This window comes from Pimephales promelas, chromosome 10, assembly GCF_988280905.1.
Source record: "Pimephales promelas chromosome 10, fPimPro1.hap1.1, whole genome shotgun sequence".
NCBI lineage: Eukaryota > Metazoa > Chordata > Actinopteri > Cypriniformes > Leuciscidae > Pimephales > Pimephales promelas.
Genome location: NC_142778.1, coordinates 36,486,620 through 36,504,943, shown reverse-complemented (window position 1 = coordinate 36,504,943; position 18,324 = coordinate 36,486,620). Strand labels below are relative to the sequence as shown.

The 18,324-nt window shown below is 36.3% G+C and overlaps 2 protein-coding genes across 6 annotated transcripts in view; both read left to right on the top strand.

The window, feature by feature from the left end:
- chst8 (carbohydrate sulfotransferase 8) overlaps window positions 1-9,652 on the top strand; it is a 185,792-nt gene extending 176,140 nt beyond the window's left edge. For 2 of the 5 annotated variants that reach the window (XM_039684044.2, XM_039684043.2), the window contains exons 3-4: window positions 6,149-6,186; window positions 8,255-9,651. In XM_039684044.2, coding sequence (XP_039539978.1) covers window positions 6,149-6,186; window positions 8,255-9,328 — 1,112 coding nt within the window. In that variant the 3' untranslated portion in view covers window positions 9,329-9,651. Of the gene's footprint in view, window positions 1-6,148; window positions 6,187-8,254 lie in introns of all 5 variants that reach the window. The other 3 variants (XM_039684048.2, XM_039684047.2, XM_039684046.2) reach the window with 3 other exon arrangements.
- Window positions 9,653-14,710: 5,058 nt separating this feature from the next.
- Window positions 14,711-18,324, top strand: part of kctd15b (potassium channel tetramerization domain containing 15b) — a 31,542-nt gene continuing 27,928 nt past the window's right edge. Inside the window, exon 1 of the mRNA XM_039684285.2 lies at window positions 14,711-14,846. The gene's annotated coding sequence lies outside the window, so the exon portion shown is untranslated. The remainder of the gene's footprint in view (window positions 14,847-18,324) is intronic.

Here is an 18,324-nt window from a genome sequence, read left to right as displayed (position 1 = left end):
AAAAGTAAGTAACCTGGTTGCCTTAAAATTTTAAGTTGATTGAACTGGAAAAAGTGAGTTTAAGTTAATCATCAGAAACTCAAAATAATAGGTTACCTCAACTAAATAAATAATTTAAGTTTTTTGACAAAAGAAAATATGTTGTGATAACAAATCTTGAAAATATTTTTTTTACAGAAGGTTTAACATGAATATAGCATGATTTACCATATAGTTTCGTGCTTGAACACCTAATAAAAATGCTTTCTAACCACTTTTCTTTTGGGATTTTTTGGTTTTTGACTGTATTTTGTCACGGACCACTTTCTAAATGACCCTGTTATAGCCAACCAAATGCAAAATTTCAACTTTTTTTGATAATTATTGATCTAGAGAGTTCAGAGAATTGTCCTAGACTGGTGTGGTTACGATCGGGCAAAAAACCAGGGACTAGTTCGCAAAAGTAGGTTTGGACAAAATTCGACATAGTGGTAAATTCTTGTCTAAATCGAAATCGGAGATATACATCTTGTCCGTCTTGAGCCAAGGATCACAGTGGTGTGAAAACATTGAGGCTGAGTCAAACGGTCTAGGAGTTATGAGCAATTTAGTACTTTTGGTTGTTGTAGCGCCACCTATGGGCCAATCGGGCTCATACTCTGACTTTTTTTTTTTTATTTGTATTTGTATTTCCTCACAAATACATTAGGTTTTCAGCACTTCGTGCTTGAACACTTTGTAATGCAATGGGGGAATATTTGTGGGTCCTGATAATGCTAAATATTTTATATTATCAGTAAAAAGTGCCCTACATTATTTTAATATGTCTAGTCAGTGATAGAGCGCAGCATGTTCATATTCATCTGTATTTTCATCTTCACAATCATGAATATTGTTATTCTGGTGTCTCTATTGTCCTGTAATGTAACATGTAACACAATGTTTTTGGTTAAACTGTCTAGGAATATCGCAATAATATCGTATTGTGAGTTCAGTATCGTGATATGTATCGAATCGTGACATGAGAGTATCGTTACACTACTTATCGACATAACGTCAATCGCTTCAGTTTCCTCTTCATGCAAGTCATTGTCTATATATGAAGAGTTCAGATGCTAAAGTCTCTAAGTGCCATTCGAAATTTTCTTTTAGAATGATCATTTTTATCAAGCTTGTATATTAAAGTTCAGTGATTTCACTTAAATGGCAATGATAATTACCTATTAATTGTTATTTAAGTGAAATTACTGAACTTACATATACAAGTTTGACAAAAATCATCATTAAAGAAGAAAATTTTAAATGGCATTTAGAGGCTTTTGCATCTGAACTCTTCATATGTACTTGTTGTTTTAACCCATTTTTGGGTTAAACATGGACAAACCCAGCCATTTGGTTACATTTTTAAATTGCATTTTTAATCCAACATTTGGGTTTGTCCATATTTGACCCAAAAATTGTGTTTAAACAACCCATAATTGTTTAGAGTGGTTCCAAATGAGTCCTGTGAAAGCTTCAGTGCTGGTTAGTGTGTGTGTGTGTGTGTGTGTGTGTGTGTGTGTGTTAGGCAAACAGCGCTAGGGTTTGAAACAAAGGATGGAAGTGACAGAATGAGAGGGTGTGATAATCTAAAGGTTACAGAGCTCTAAGTGATCAGAGCCGGTCAGACAGGGAGTGTGTGTTGCAGAAGGCCAGTCACTATTGATCAAACACACTGTCATTACTGGCTCTCTCGCTGGAGGTCAGACTCAGCGCTGGGCTGTTTTTATGAGGCTGTGTTTTTATTCTCGGCACTTGCTTGAGTTGGTGTATCAGCCTCCGGAGACGCCACAGAATCACACCATCACACACACACACACACGGAGGTTCACCTGACGACACACTGGGTTATTTTGGTCTCGGTGCGTCAGTCAGACAGTGTGTGTGTGTGTGTGTGTGTGTGTGTGTGTGTGTGTCCTGGTGCCGCTGGTCACCTGCTCTCATTACCACACAGACATCCAGAGGGAACCGCCTCCGCTCTTCCAGAACATCACACACACGGTTCAGATGTTTCATACAAAATGTAATATTTAATAAATTATATTGCTTAATATATTACATTTATAAGATGTTAATTGCTAAATGGCTTGTATATATAGGATATATATATATGTATAGCTTGTATATATGTGTGTGTGTGTGTGTGTGAGCTGCCAGATAAAATGAATGGAAAAGCCTGTGGTGCTGGAAAGGGAAGTGTGTTATAATATCGCATTGTTATCTGGGTGTTTCTCTGAGAGCGCCACACACACACACACACACACACACCGAGATCTGATTCGGCTTCACTCCAGACACCAGCTCAAGTGTGTGTGTAATTTCTGGACTGTGTATCTTTGAGAGGTAATCAGGCCTGATCCTGACCCGCAAATGATGGTGTAAACCTGCTTCTTTGAAACTGTTGTTGTGCGGCGACGACTCATAATTTATTTAATTTCATTTAAACTGTAGCTGAAGTGTGTTTTCAAACAGGTTTGATAAACTCCACAAAAACTGCACCAAACTCACATAAATATTAATAATAGTACACTGTAAAAAATATTTTCAAGATTTGTTATCACAACATATTTTCTTTTGTCAAATCAACTTTATAATAATTTATTTAGTTGAGATAACTTATTATTTTGAGTTTCTGATGGTTAAATTAATCTACTTATTAACTCACTTTTTCCAGTTCAATCAACTTAAAATTTTAAGGCAACCCAGGTTACTTACTTTTTTAAGTTAAACCAACAATTTTTTTTTACAGTGTAGTAATCATCATAATTTTTTTTTCTTTTGTCAAATCAACTTAAATAATTTATTTAGTTCAGATAACATATAATTTTGAATTTCTGATGGTTAAATTAATCTCCTTTATTGTATTAACTCACTTTTTCCAGTTCAATGAACTTAAAATTTTAAGGCAACAAGGTAACTTCCCTTTTTAAGTTAAACCATTGATATTTTTTTACAGTGTATAGATAATACTAAAATAACACTGCTAGTTGAATTACTAAAATGCTACAAATTAAAACTGAAATAAAAATAAATTAAAGCAAAACTAAACCTAAAAAAATAAAAAAATAAAACAGAAAATACAAAAATAAAAGCTTATTCACATGAATAAATACTAAACACTGCAAGTTGAAGTACTAAAATTATACAAATTAAAACTTAAAGCTGAATCTAAATACATAAAATATTTGAATACATAAACATTAAATACTAAAACAAAAGAAAATTAAGATGAAAACTGAAAATATTAAAATACAAAATATTATAATATTATATAATAACACTGCATGCATAATAAAATTGCATTTTCGAGGGATGCTCAATATGCCGCATGTAAATAATGTCTAGTTATCATCCTGGGGATAAAAAACATTTATTTTGCTAGATTAAAAATCAAGTTGGAAGGTTACATCGAGTGCATTGCATTGTGGGATAGAGTATCTTCTATTCTGCATATTTTGCCAGTAGATCATCAATGTGCATATCTAGTGTAAATACTGCATATGTGCATGTGTGTGAATATATTTTGCTAATACGAATGCATTCATTTGCTAAACCAAGCATCACTATTAATATTGCTCATGCATCGTGTCTGCAAACCTCTAACTCACTTTAATTGCAGTCTCATTGAAAATGATCAGTTTTTTCATATTCAGATTTATGCATTTCAAATCGGCCTTGAAGGAGGGACTGGGAATAAACACATGCAACGTGCTAAAAAATGCAAAGCAACACACTGAGTTTTGCACATGCACACACCTTGGAGAAATGTGCCGATGTAGTTTTCTTCTGAAGTTCGGAAGCAGATGACTTGCTGTTATAAGGCCGAGATTTCACATGACATGCATCAGTAATGCTCTGAAACGAGGTTAAAATCCCTGCCCTTCAGTCAGAAGATATGAAGATCTAAATCTAGCGCATCATCCTTCCCAGCGTGTGTGTGAACTGACAAGATGTTGGGTGTTAAAGAGACGCACGTGTCAGTCAGGTGTGTGTGTTCAGTGTCACTACAGGTCAAGAGCTCTGGAGCATTTTAATCAACTGCTTGCCAATTAACAGCTCAGTTTAAGTTTGTCTGCGCGGTGTAGTTTATGTAACCCGTGGCTCACTTCTGACAGGAACATTTGTTTACAGTCGTTCACGAACACTCCTGACATCATCGTACCAACTTCTGCTGCTGGGTTTCCAATGAACCTACAACTAATTTGCATAATGCCAGCCTGTGGTCTTGATTGGCTGAACAGCGTCTCTTAGCTCCGCCCTCAAACACTAGTGCATCTGTTCGTATATTTGCCAATTTGGTTTCTGACCAATCAGAACAGACTGGACCAATCATAGCAGAGCAGCTCTCAGAGAGGCGGGGTTTAGAGTGACCGAATCCTTGATCAAACCGATGCTGAAATATCCACAAGTTTCCTACGCCCCATGATGCCTTGCGTCAAAAGTGGGCGCGACTTCCGGTTTGAAGTAAACAAAGCGCGACTTGACATGCTTGACACTCGTTCATTCATCAGTTGACAGTCATTCAAGTTATAGCGATCCAAACTAGCTAACGATGTCAGCGAAATTCAAAAGGGTTGATTGGGAGTATTATAATAACATTATTAATAATCAATACTCTCATCAAGGCATGGTGACAGACAGTTGTGCGAGCTGACAAACAATTAAAATAAAAAATACACACTTAGTCATTGTGCTATGGAGTTTATTCAAAATTATAAATGAATGTGCTACTTGAATACATTTGGTATTCTGTCAACTCAGGCTTTGATCCTGAGTTTAGGTGTAACATCAGTAGCGAACAGCCAATCACATGTTGATAGAGTTTATAGAACATTAAGAATTTAAACAAATGTACGCAGGAAGATTCGTCGTCTTTTGGGAGGTGATGGAAACTACAGTGGTTGGCAGGATCACTCTGATTTTGTTTTCAGCTTATGTTCAAAACAATCACGTTTAAGCCACTGAATTAGTTTAGTCCGGTTATACATACAACCGCGAACAGCACATGTTGTCCCTGAGCTCCGTAACGACATCTCTCATAAAGATTTGCGTCTTTAAATAGTAAAATAATTCTCCGAAAAACAGCTAGCCTCTTCGCTAACTAACACAAAACACCATTGGAATGCTACTTCCGCCGCGTCGCCGGAAGTTTCACCCACTTTATTTTTTACAGGAGCGCCCCTCGGAAACTTGTGGATAGAGTGCCGGAGTTACGACGTCACTCTGTAGGCCAAAACGCAGAAGTGAGTTAGCATTTTAGCATTACGGTTCCCTCGCTCTAAAGCCTATGGGGTTTTTGAATGGGTTTTTGATAAATGGCCTGAAATAAGGTCTGTGGTGAACAAAGCCTCTAAATATTTTTCACGTTTTGATCTATGACATAGAACACACAGTTATAACTAGCTTGGGGTTTTTTAAACTTTATTGTGTCTGATTGTGTTTTTAAATTTTTTTTATATAGGCTTCAAAATGTATAAATTTTGCACTAACTTGTAAAGATTATCTTGCTAGACAAAACCATTTTTTGCGATTTTCCAAAAGTCTATGGGGAAAATGCATTGCTTTTCGACCGAGGGAACCCATACGCCGCTAGCTTCCGAGTCGTCCTACAAAGTGACGTCATCACTTCGGCACTCTATTATGAGAACATTTAAGTGTTTTTTGACCTTACATGTATGTAAAAAAATTGTAGGAGACTAAAAAGTGCACTTTAAGATGTGAAAATACCTCTTTAGATTGTAATGTTGTTTATATATATATATATGTATACATATATAATATGCATCTGTCTCCATATATTGTATTTCATGTGTGTGTGTGCTTCTGGGTTACATGTTTGGTCACATGGTTGCGCATGGAAAGCTGTGATTAGTGAATGTTTCTCATTCACTCCGTAATTACAGAATGAGGGATTGAAAATTGAGATTGTTTAAATGTAATGTGAAGACGCAGCGTGTGGCCTTTATATGTGATCGTGCACACACACACTGAGACGAGTTTAGTGTTCTGAATGGTCTTGAGATGCATTTTAAGTTGAACCATTTTGAATGTTTTCCATTATGCTTATCAAATATTTTCTTTGGTTTTATTCTTTGCATGCACAGCTAATCTGTCTGTGTATCTGTGTTTCCAGGTGTGAAGTTCAGGAGCACCACTCAGTCCAGACAGGTGAGATCATAATCCATAAACTGATCTTAATCTGATTGTATTAAACACTCTCTCGTCTGGTCCCGGCCCGGGGGAAGAGGCTGTAACCTGCCGTCTCTAATCAAACCAACCCTGACTTCATAATGAACTAATCACCTCGTTAATACTGGATTTATGATTATTCAATTCATTTACTTTATTGCACATTAATGAATTCAAATGAGAAGTTAAATTGATATTTGCCACAGACGACGTGTTTTTGGAAATCAGGTGACGTAGAGAATTAAGCAAAAATCCTCGTCAATTAGAGGATTAGAGATATTGAGAATGAGTCATAGACTGAGCCCAGATCAGCTGGAATGAGACGCACTCATCCTGGAGGATCAGAAATGCTTTAATGGCGCCATCTGGTGGCTGAGAATCACAAACTCATCTTGAACTCTGGCAGACACATTCAACTATATGGTCATTTGAAATGAATGGCATCAGTTAATATTGTGCCTTTCAATATACTGGTGAAACGAAAAAAAAATAATAGAATATTGTGCAAAAGTTAATTTATTCCAGTAATTCAACTTAAAAGGTGAAAAAATTATGCACTGCAAAAAATATTTTCAAGATTTGTTATCACAACATATTTTCTTTTGTCAAATCAACTTTATAATAATTTATTTAGTTGAGATAACTTATTATTTTGAGTTTCTGATGGTTAAATTAATCTCCTTCATTGTATTAACTCACTTTTTCCAGTTCAATCAACTCAAGATTTTAAGGCAACCCAGGTTACTTACTTTTTTAAGTTAAACCAACAATATTTTTTTACAGTTTAGTAATCACAACATTTTTTTTCTTTTGTCAAATCAACTTAAATAATTTATTTAGTTCAGATAACATATAATTTTGAGTTTCTGATGATTAAATCATTCTCCTTCATTGTATTAACTCACTTTTTCCAGTTCAATGAACTTAAAATTTTAAGGCAACCAGGTCACTTACTTTTTTAAGTTAAACCATCAATATTTTTTTACAGTCTATGTTGGCTTTAATTAACTTTTTTTATGTAAAAGGGTTCCATAAATTAACTTTTTTATGTCAACAGATTCTGTTTAACTGGGTTACGTTAAACAAACATAATTTGTTCATGTAACTTCAACATCATGGAATTAAGTCATTTTAAGCGACTCAATTAAACTCTAAGCAGTGTTAAATGAACAATGAAGCAGTGTTACACTGTAAAAAATATTGATGGTTTAACTTAAAAAAGTAAGTAACCTGGTTGCCTTAATTTTAAGTTGATTGAACTGGAAAAAGTGAGTTAATACAATGAAGGAGATTAATTTAACCATCAGAAACTCAAAATTATATGTTATCTGAACCAAATAAATTATTTAAATTGATTTGACAAAAGAAAAATGTTGTGATTACTACAATGTAAAAAAAAAGTTAAAAAAAAAAACTAAGTAACCTGGTTGCCTTAAAATTTTAAGTTGATTGAACTGGAAATAGTGAGTTAATACAATAAAGTAGATTAATTTAACCATCAGAAACTCAAAATAATAAGTTATCTCAACTAAATAAATCATTATAAAGTTGATTTGACAAAAGAAAATATGTTGTGATAACAAATCTTGAAAATAGTTTTTTACAGTGTAAAGTTAATGGGATAATTAAATGAATATTTGAGTGATGATTGAGCATTATTGAAGACACCCGATGTTAACAAGCAGAATCAGGAATCACTGAAGGAGAAAACCGGAATTTTAAGTCACCATTATGGTGATCAGTGTTTGCTTTAGTTGGGCTCTTGACCCTCACATAATTTTCTTTAGATTATGTTTGGCTGCTGTATATAAGTTATAAAAGCTAGATGAACAAATAGAAAAGGGTGATCTGATGGTGATGGTCGATGTGAGAGAGAGAGAGAGAGAGAGAGAGAGAGTATAATTTCCTTCACATTAAAATAATGATGTATTTTCACATGAAAATAAAGAATTTTCTTCTTTTTGGGTTGAAATATAACAGAACGAATACAGTCCTGTCTCATTATAATGTCAGTTTGCTGATGGGTGTGTCTTGTGTGTGTTTGAAGGAGCAGTGTGGCCAGTTCAGTGAGATGGTGAGACTCCACCAGCGTTCAGAAGAGGGCGACGTCGACCCCATCGTGCCCATGCAGCTCCCAGACTCCCAGTGGAAACGCCAAGCCCCCACACCGGGGTCCCGGGAACACGACCCGGGCTCCCAACAGGTCACCAAACGCCACAGGAAACTGCTAAAGACCAGTCCAGTGCACACAAACTCCTCGTCGTCGTCGTCGCACTCGGAGATCTCGCGGCGTCTCTCTGACGTTCAGGAGTCCCGTCGCCGGATCGTACGCGAGGTCTGCGGGAAATATCGGAGTAACATCTCTCGGACGATTACGCCGCATCACGTGTCGCGCATTTACGTGGAGGACCGACACAAACTCCTGTACTGCGAGGTCCCGAAAGCCGGATGCTCCAACTGGAAAAGGCTCCTGATGGTGCTAGCCGGAGTCGCTAACTCCACGCGGGACATAAATCACGTGTCCGTTCACTACGACAATCACCTGAAACGCCTGGACAGCTTCGACCGGCAAGGAATCAGCAAGCGTTTGGAAACGTACACTAAAGTTCTGTTCGTACGCGAGCCCATGGAGCGCCTGGTGTCCGCGTTCAGGGACAAATTCGAGAGCCCGAATTCCTACTACCATCCCGTATTCGGGAAGCCCATCATCTCCAAATACAGGGTGAACGCATCGCAATCGGCTTTGAAGACGGGAAGCGGAGTGACCTTTCGGGAGTTCATCCACTACTTGCTGGACGTGCACCGTCCCGTGGGAATGGACATCCATTGGGAAGCAACCAACCAGCTCTGCAGCCCCTGCCACCTGCACTACGACTTCATCGGGAAAGTCGAGACCTTGGAGGAAGACGCCAACTTCGTTTTACGGAAGATCGGGGCGCCGGAGAACCTGACGTACCCCTCGTTTAAAGACGGGAACCCCAAAGCGGCCAGAACTTCCACTCAGATCACGCAGCTTTACTTTTCCCAGCTGAACGCTTCGGAGCGCCAGCGAGCGTATGACTTCTACTACATGGACTACTTGATGTTTAACTACTCCAAACCCTACAAGGATCTCTACTGAAGCTTGGTTACGTCGCAGACGCTCTAATTAAACTAATCCACATTCACACAGTCTCATCCTCTTGGAGATTCAGACGGAGATTGCACAAAATGCTCTTTATTTAACTGACGGCATACATTTTGTAAAAACTCAATCAGAACTATCAAATGTTTAATGGTAACACTTTACAATAAGGTTCATTAGTTAACATTAGTTAAAGGAGTAGTTCACTTTTGAGCTGAACTTTTGCTGATAATTTACTCGCCCCCGTGTCATCCAAGATGTCCACGTCTTTCTTTCTTCAGTCGAAAAGTAATTAAGACATTCCAGGATTTTCTCCATATAATGGACTTCAATGGGGTCCAAACGGTTCAAGGTCCAAAAGACACTTTCAGCACAAACTGCAAACTGTTCAAAGGGCTTTAAACAATTCCAAGGGTCTTATCAAGCGAAACAATCGCTCATTTAATAAATAAATAACAAAGTTATAAGCTCAAATGCTCGCCTCGCTCTGTTTTGTGACGCGCGTTTGCGACTCTCCTGTTCGAACTCGTTCGTCAAAACGAATGAATCTTTTTCCGAGTCATTTGGTTCATTCAACGAATGAAACGAACGAATTGACTCGGAAAAAGATTCGTTCATTTTGATGAACGAGTTCGAACAGGAGGGTCACGAACGACCATTTGTGCTTATAAAACTTAAACTTTGTTATTTATTTATTAAATGAGCGATCGTTTCGCTAGATAAGACCCTTATTCATCATCTGGAATCATTTAAAGCCCTTTGAACAGTTTGTAGTTTGCACTGAAACTGTCTTTTGGACCTTGAACCGTTTGGACCCCATTGAAGTCCATTATATGGAGAAAAATCCTGGAATGTTTTCATCAAAAACCTTAATTTCTTTTCGACTGAAGAAAGAAAGACATGGACATCTTGGATGACACGGGGGTGAGTAAATTATCAGCAAAAGTTTGTTTTTTCTTTTTAAAGTGAACTACTCCTTTAAGATGAACTAAGATTGAACAATACTTCAGCATTTATTAATCTTAGTTAATATTAGTTTCAACCTTTACTAACCTGTTATTATTATTATACTAACCTGTTATATCATTAGTGAATGTGAACTAACATGAACAAACAGTTGTGTTTTTATTAACTAACATTAATAAAGATTAATAAATACTGCAACAAATGAATTGCTCATGGTTAGTTTATGTTATAACTAATGTTAACTAATGAACCTTATTGTAAAGTGTTACTGGTTTAATATACAGATGCACAGAACTTTTACAAATTTTGGGGTCAGTAAGATTTTGTTACAATGTTACAGAAGTTTTTTTTTTTTTTTTTTTTGGATCAAAGAATCCTGGGAAAAAATTATCGCTGTTTCCACAAAAATGTGAAGTGAAAATAATAAATAATACAATTATAAATGTTTCTTGAGCATCAAATCATCATATTAGAGTGATTTCTGAAGGATCATGTGAAACTGAAGACTGGAGTAATGATGATAAAATTCAGCTTTGATCACAGGAATAAATGACATTTTCTAGGTATTTACATAGAAAAAAAAGGTATTTTGAATTTAAATAATATTTCACTGTTTTTACAGTGTTTTTGCATCAGCATCAATTAAATGCTGTCTTGGTGAGCTGAAGAGACTGTCCATAAACATGAAACATCTTCCTGACCGTAAACTTTTCAATGGTAGTGTATGAAGGGGGATTTTAGACCAATGAGATGCCAATGTGGGCGGGGCTATCAAGCATGACATCACAAGTAGAAACCAAGTAATTGACCAAATATCTCAGTTTAGGACAGAAACGTGTTGCTTTGTGTCGCCTGTTATGCTTCATTGGTCAAATAAGACTATATATTTACATCATAAATGTAGAAAAGGGCAACATTTGTGAGAGTGAAATGATCCTCTTGTGTTATAGATTTCACCTCTTACAAAAATAACATGGTATTACTCCTATGTTAGCAAGGTTTTTGCAACAAAAAAGCAGTGCACTATGATGCAGTGAAGTATTACTGTGGTATTTTGAAATATACCGTGGTATAAACTTCATCTATTACAATATTTCAGGGTATTTCTGAGAATTGCAAAGAACATAAAACAACATAGAAGTGTAATGTAGGAGTGCTTCTCATGTACCATGGTATATTTAATACCATAGTACTACATAATGTACATGGTATTTTTTTTTTTTTTTTTGTAAAAACCATAGTACGCATATGGTAATACCATATCTTTTGAACACTACCATGAAGTTATATTTTGAAGTATAGCCTAGTATAGTACATGAATATACAATACACCATGGTATTTTAGCAAGAGTTTTCCCCTATATATAAATAAATATATATATACATATATATTAAGAAGACCACTCACTTCCCTTTAGAGAACACACTCCACCACTACTACACTGATATTTTCAGATAAATCTATAATTTATCTATAATTGTAAAAAGGGCATTCAGAGGATTATATTTTTCTATGTATTTGTAAAATGGCTTTAGATGTGATCGATGCTTTTGTGCTAATTCATCTCTGAAGTCACCGAATCGGGTGTGTGTGAATCAATCGCTCAACGTGTGTGTACCAGATCCTAAAAATGATGTTAGACTATAAGAATGCGTGGGTGTGTGTGTTTCCAACACTACGCTGATGTCTTTTACGTGAGTTTATTTCCATACACACAGCATATTAAATGACTATGGAACTGAAAAGATTTTATTTATCCAATGCAAACAGTTTAAGAGCTATATATATGATGAGCATAATATATTTTTATTTCATTTTATTTTATTAGAGATCACAGAGAATAGATTTATGTCATATGAAGACTGAATCAGCTTTATAACCGTGAGTGTTTCTTCTGTCACCTGCGTCCCTCACACTTCTTTAAGAATATGTATATAGATCTATACGATATCACACATACAGTAACTGGTGAATGTATAACTGTTGTTGGTGCAAAACTGTACAAATCCATATGATCTATAAGCCCTTTGCCTTATTTGACACTGCCAGTGTTTCAGGAAGAGCTGCAGTCGCAGTGAATAAACTGAATTTTGTCTTTGGCCTTTTTTGTCTTTTTCATGGGTCATGTTTCATAAATGTATTTGTGTGAACATCGTACTGTACGTGATCAGGAGCATCACACATATCAAGTGTTGCAAACCACATCCAAGAAAATACACATGCACACGTTTATATATTATGTTGAATATTTTTTATGAGCAAAGATTTTGATGTCTTAATTTATAATGTTATAATAATTTAGATATTTTGATTTGGCCTAATTGTTTAACATTATATATATTTTAATATAAATAGGTAAATTTTGCAATCCTTTTAAAACTAAATTCTAAATGTATTCTTTTAAGTGCAAGAAATAACAATTAATGCATAATTTTACAATAATTAAAAAAATATAAAAAGGGACATTTTCTGTGTTTTGGTGTCTTATTTTATGTCTAACCAGAAGAGAATTGGCGCTGGCTGATTACTTCCGGGTTCTGGACTGGCTGCAGTAACGCGTTTCTGTCCATGCGGGGGCGCTCGCGGTCGAGTGCAGAATGAATGAGAGTCAATGGGGTTTCACCCGCAGAAATCCACTTTTCTCAGGATGTAATTTTTTGTCAAGTAATTTGAAAGTTGCATTCAAAAGAGGCTAAGATAATACACTCAGCTGAAAATTGCATGTTTAAGTTCACTTATCTGTTCTAAAAATCCGTTCAAAACTGTGATGACGTCACACAATAGCAGAATTCTAGCATCTTCCGGCCAATAACGGCCTAACCTGTAAGAAATCAAAAGGACATAAGTAGCTACTCGTTCATTCGACTTTTGGCCTATAATCTATATTGAACATGCGGAATCAACAATAAAATCTATGTTAATTTAACGACAAGCAGGTGAAAGAGACACATTTAGCCGTTTAGCCCCATAGACTCCCATTCATTCTGCTCTCGCCCGCGATCACCTCCAGTGGAATTCTAATGGAACTGCAACCAAGATGATACACAATAATAGGAAGTGCCAAGGCTCTCCGTTAGACGGGCTCTGGACTAACTAACTACTAAAAAGTTTTATATATATATATGTTAAAGTCTAAATACAGTAAATACTGCTATCTTTTATTTTTTATCTTATCTTGCACATAGCAGCGGGATTTAGCATTCAAGCTACATAACGCCAACACAGCTCACGCTATCTACAAGTTATCGCAAGAACAGATTTAGATCAGGCATACTGGCTTCTAATGGGGTCCTAAGCTGAGACCCTTCTCTTCAGTGGGGCCTTCGCCACACCGTCACCGTTTTCAACGATTCACGTTTTTGTACTTTACACAGAGACAATAATGGGATCATTATTTGAAAAAATAACCATTTTTCGCGTTTTTAGCCATAGTTATATTATATAACCATAGTTTGCGTTTTTAGGCACCCAAAACGCTGTTGTTGTGTAAATGAACGGCCAAAACGCAAACTGTAAAAAGTTTTACGTGCTAAGCTGATACTATAGGTCACTGGAGCCAAATGTAATGATTGCTCAACCACTAGGTGGCGGTGTGCACTGCTGGTGTAGGTGTGGTCACCTGTTAGCATCACATAACTCCACGTGGGTTGGATCAGGAAGGGAAAGGTGGCAGGAACATGTGGTTCTTACCATATCCACATGTTGTCAAACTCTGTAAGATATATTTCATTAAATGGATATTATTGTGTGGACATTGTTTATTCCAAACTATGAATAAAGAACATTTCCAGCTTGCTCTGGCTTATAAAGCCATGACAGTCACTAAACGCTTCAACCAAAACATCAGCCAGCTTTTACACTCCCTCCTGAACCAAAACAACGAGCTTACTGTATTCACGCCATCACTAGCCTACTGTTACTGGGATAGGAGGATGGAAACCAGTGACATACTTGGATTAGTTTGTGACTCGAATTCGATAGCAATATTATAAACGTTGAAATGAATCAGGTGATACTCTTTTAAGTTATGTTCATTATTATTTTTATGTGTTTTGAGACATGAGGTAGTTAACACCATCTCTTTGAATGCTGTAAGTTACATGTTCATGTGTTTTGAAGGAGGCGTGTCTTTGGAGATGCTCTCAGCTAGCTCTTTCAAAGCTAGCTGCTATTGCTAGCCTCCATGCAAATTAAATTACCCCACCTGTAACTCTCATTATGGCATTATTGAGTGGAAAAATAATATGTATGTGGCAGCAATGCGCCACCACACCCACACAAGCACATACATTTTACTTTTAAAATCAGGATAAACTCAAGTCCCACAATGCCATCCATAGACTGGTTAAACTCTATAAACTTTTGTTTCTCTCTCTCTCTCTCATTGTCATCCTGTGTCACGTGAGATAAATGTCGTCTCATGTTGTTTAAAGGTCAATCGTTCACTGTGGAGGAGAGAGTAAATCGTGTTGGATGAGGTTTTACTGAACGCCATAACACCCTGATTAATTTCACAGCATCTGCATCCAATGATCTCATCTTAAATCTGTAAGTAAATCACATCAGATCCTGAGGACACACACACGCGTCTCGCATATGAACGAGTCTTTAATGTAAACAAACACACCGTCAGGTGAGAATGAGCAGTAATTGGATTATTTACTCCCGTCTTCAAACCATTACCGTTTCGGGAACGTTCAATATTGGTTCTAAAGAGAACGTTCCAACACAAAAATGTTATCTGTAAATGTTTACTCGTCTTTTAAAATATGAATAAACGCTTTGAGCACAATAAAAACATTTACACACAGTACAGTCACACCACTTTAACATAGGCTAAATGTGTTAGCATGAGACTTGTGTTAGCACAGCTGTGTGATTAAAAACAAGAGAAAAAAACACAAATGTTTGCATGGCATAAAGATAGTGTTTACAAGGTGAAAAATACAAAATCTGGGAATGTGGGCAAAACTGCGACACTTTACAGCTTGAATAACACGCCTAGATAGATACATATAGGCCTTGTAACGCTTTAATTCCTCCTTGAATATCCTGCCTTATTAATTAGCCTACTGTAAACATGAGTTTTGTTTATTTTATTAACTAAGGGATGGATAGTGATACTAATCAGACATGTTTCTTGAGCAGCAAATTAGAGTGATTTCTGAAGGATCATGTGATACTGAAGACTGGAGTAATGATGATAAAATGATCTTTGATCACAGGAATAAATTAAAGTTTATAATATATTACAATAGAAAGGTTATTTTAAATTATAATAATATTTCACTGTTTTACTGGGTCTTAAAAAAAATCGATTATAGGCTATTTGCAGCCTTGTTGAGCAGAATATTCTTCTTTCAAAACATTGTAAAATCTTGCCAACCCCAAATTTTGAATGGTGTGCATCTTTATACAAACTTTTTATTTATTTATTTATTTATTTATTTATTTTATGGTGCTGTGAGATGCAGTAACTTCTCAATTATTATCTTCATTTTGAAAGTTGTTCTCATGCAGTGCACACGTGACTGAAGTGTTCAGGTGTAATGAGGAACAGTGACCACATGGCGGCAGCACTGTCTTGGTAATCGGAGCTCGTTCATTACATTACTATGGAAGCAGACACTGGTCTTGATCTAGTTCAAGTTCATTTTATTTATATAGCACATTTTTACAACAGCCACTGGCTGGCCAAAGTGCTTTACAGAACAGCAGAAAATATAACAACACAACACAAATGAGAGCAACGTTAAACCAGGAGTAGCAAAGCAGTATCAGACTCAAATATAAAATAGTAAAACAGAAGACTAACTAAACTTAATTAAATCAAATACTGAAGAGAGTTAAAATTGAATGCATTGCATTTTGCATAAATAAAGATACATAATTCACAGATGAAAAGAAAGACCCCTTCTGTTGTCTAAATCGGTACTTTGTTAGTGAGTTTAGGGGGTCTCTCTCTCTCTCATATCAGTCACTATGACAGGCTGCTGTGGGGAATCAGGATGAATGGATCTCCCTCATAGGGAGTGAGTGAGTGAGTGAGAGTTTGTGTGTGTGTGTGTAGGTCCTACTTCTGAAATATATAAACGCACGTCTTTTGGGAAGACATTAGAGAGGACAAATATGTACTGTATATATAAACTTCCTGGTATAAAAGTCTTGTAATGATTAAATCAGAAGTATTTCCTGCACACACACACACACACACACACACACACCCTGTAGTCCTGCAGCGCTCTCTGGCTAATTAAAAAGCCTGTGTAATAATGGGCCGCATCTGTCTCGGCAATAATAAGACCTGGAAATACCTGGTCAATAAACCCAGATGCACACACTTCTCTGATAGTGACATCAAAATATAGAGGACGTCCATGAAACCCATTTCACAGCAACACACAGCAGAACATGAAGCGCATTGAGTGTGCTCAGATAACCGTAAAATAATAACAAGACGCTGAAATGCAGGGCTGGAAATAGCCCAGTGTGTTTGGGCTCAGCGCTTCCGGCGTGACTATTAACAACACCTGCTTTAGCGCCCCGAGGCCTGATTCTTATTCTTAAAGGGTCATGCATTAATGCATACACGCTCATTTACATACAGGCCCTCCCACCACCACCATGTGCATTCCCATATTTGAGTGATTATTCCTTTTGCTGGCTATAATTCAAATGCAGCATTATTCAAAATATCAGAAAACAGTTGATTATGGCATGCTGGAAATATGGCATCCATCACGGTGACATTTAAAGAAAGGCAAAAGCAAAGATTGGATATGTTTCCTCATCAATATGGAGATGCTGCGTTAATTTTTGAAAAGCCATTGTTGGCTTTTATTGCTTTTATAGGCACTGCAGTCGCCCGGAGCGAGGGATTCATCAAAGACAGATGCACAACGACAAGCCTTCGTGATGTTCTCATGACGGATTCACTGAGGGACAACTCGCGCTACGGCATAAACGAGGAATTCAGAATTGACCTTATTGGGATAATAATTCATAAGTGTGCATTTGAATTGAATTGGCCACAACACATCGTGAGTTAAACTGAAATTGGATTTGGAATGACATTAAAAACCCAAAAATGAAAATTCATGCTGTGTGAATTCAATCGGTTCATTATATAAAGTGATCGAGTCTCTTCAGAAAATCTGGACTAAACCACTCAATTCATATTAGTTTTTCAATCTCTTTGCGTCAAAGTGGTGTCCGAAGATGGTTTGGAACGACAAGAGGTTGAGGAATTAATGACCGAATTTTCATTTTTGGGTGAAATATCCATTAAGAAGAAACAAACTTGAGCGAAACGAGAGGAATTAGCAAATTGCATCAATATTTCAATAATGTCATCAAATAACAAGCAAAAAATTTCAATCACATTGTTTTCAGATACACTCTCAGAAAAAAAGGTACAAAAGCTGTCACTGGGGCTGTACCTTTTTAAAAAGTAAACTTTTGTCCATTTTAGATGCTAATAAGTACATTGCAGGTGCTAATATGTACATTTTAGGCCCTAATATGTACATTTTAGGTGGTAATGTGTACATTTTAGGTACTAATATGTACATTTTAAGTGTTAATATACATTTTAGGTGCTAATATGTACATTTTAGACCCTAATATGAACATTTTAGGTGGTAATATGTACATTTTAGGTATTAATATATTTTAAGTGTTAATATGTACATTTTAGGTGCTAATATGTACATTTTAGGTGCTATGTCCATTTCATGAGCTAATATGTCCATTTTATGAGCTAATATGTCCATTTAGGTTCTAATATGTACATTTCAGGTGCTAATATGTACATTTCAGGTGTTAATATGTACATTTTAGGTGCTAATATGTACATTTCAGGCGCCAATATGTACATTTTAGGTGCTAATATGTACATTTTAGGTGCTAATATGTACATTTCAGGTGCTAATATGTACATTTCAGGCGCCAATATGTACATTTTAGGTGCTAATATGTACATTTTAGGTGTTATATGTACATTTGAGGTGTTAATATGTACATTTTA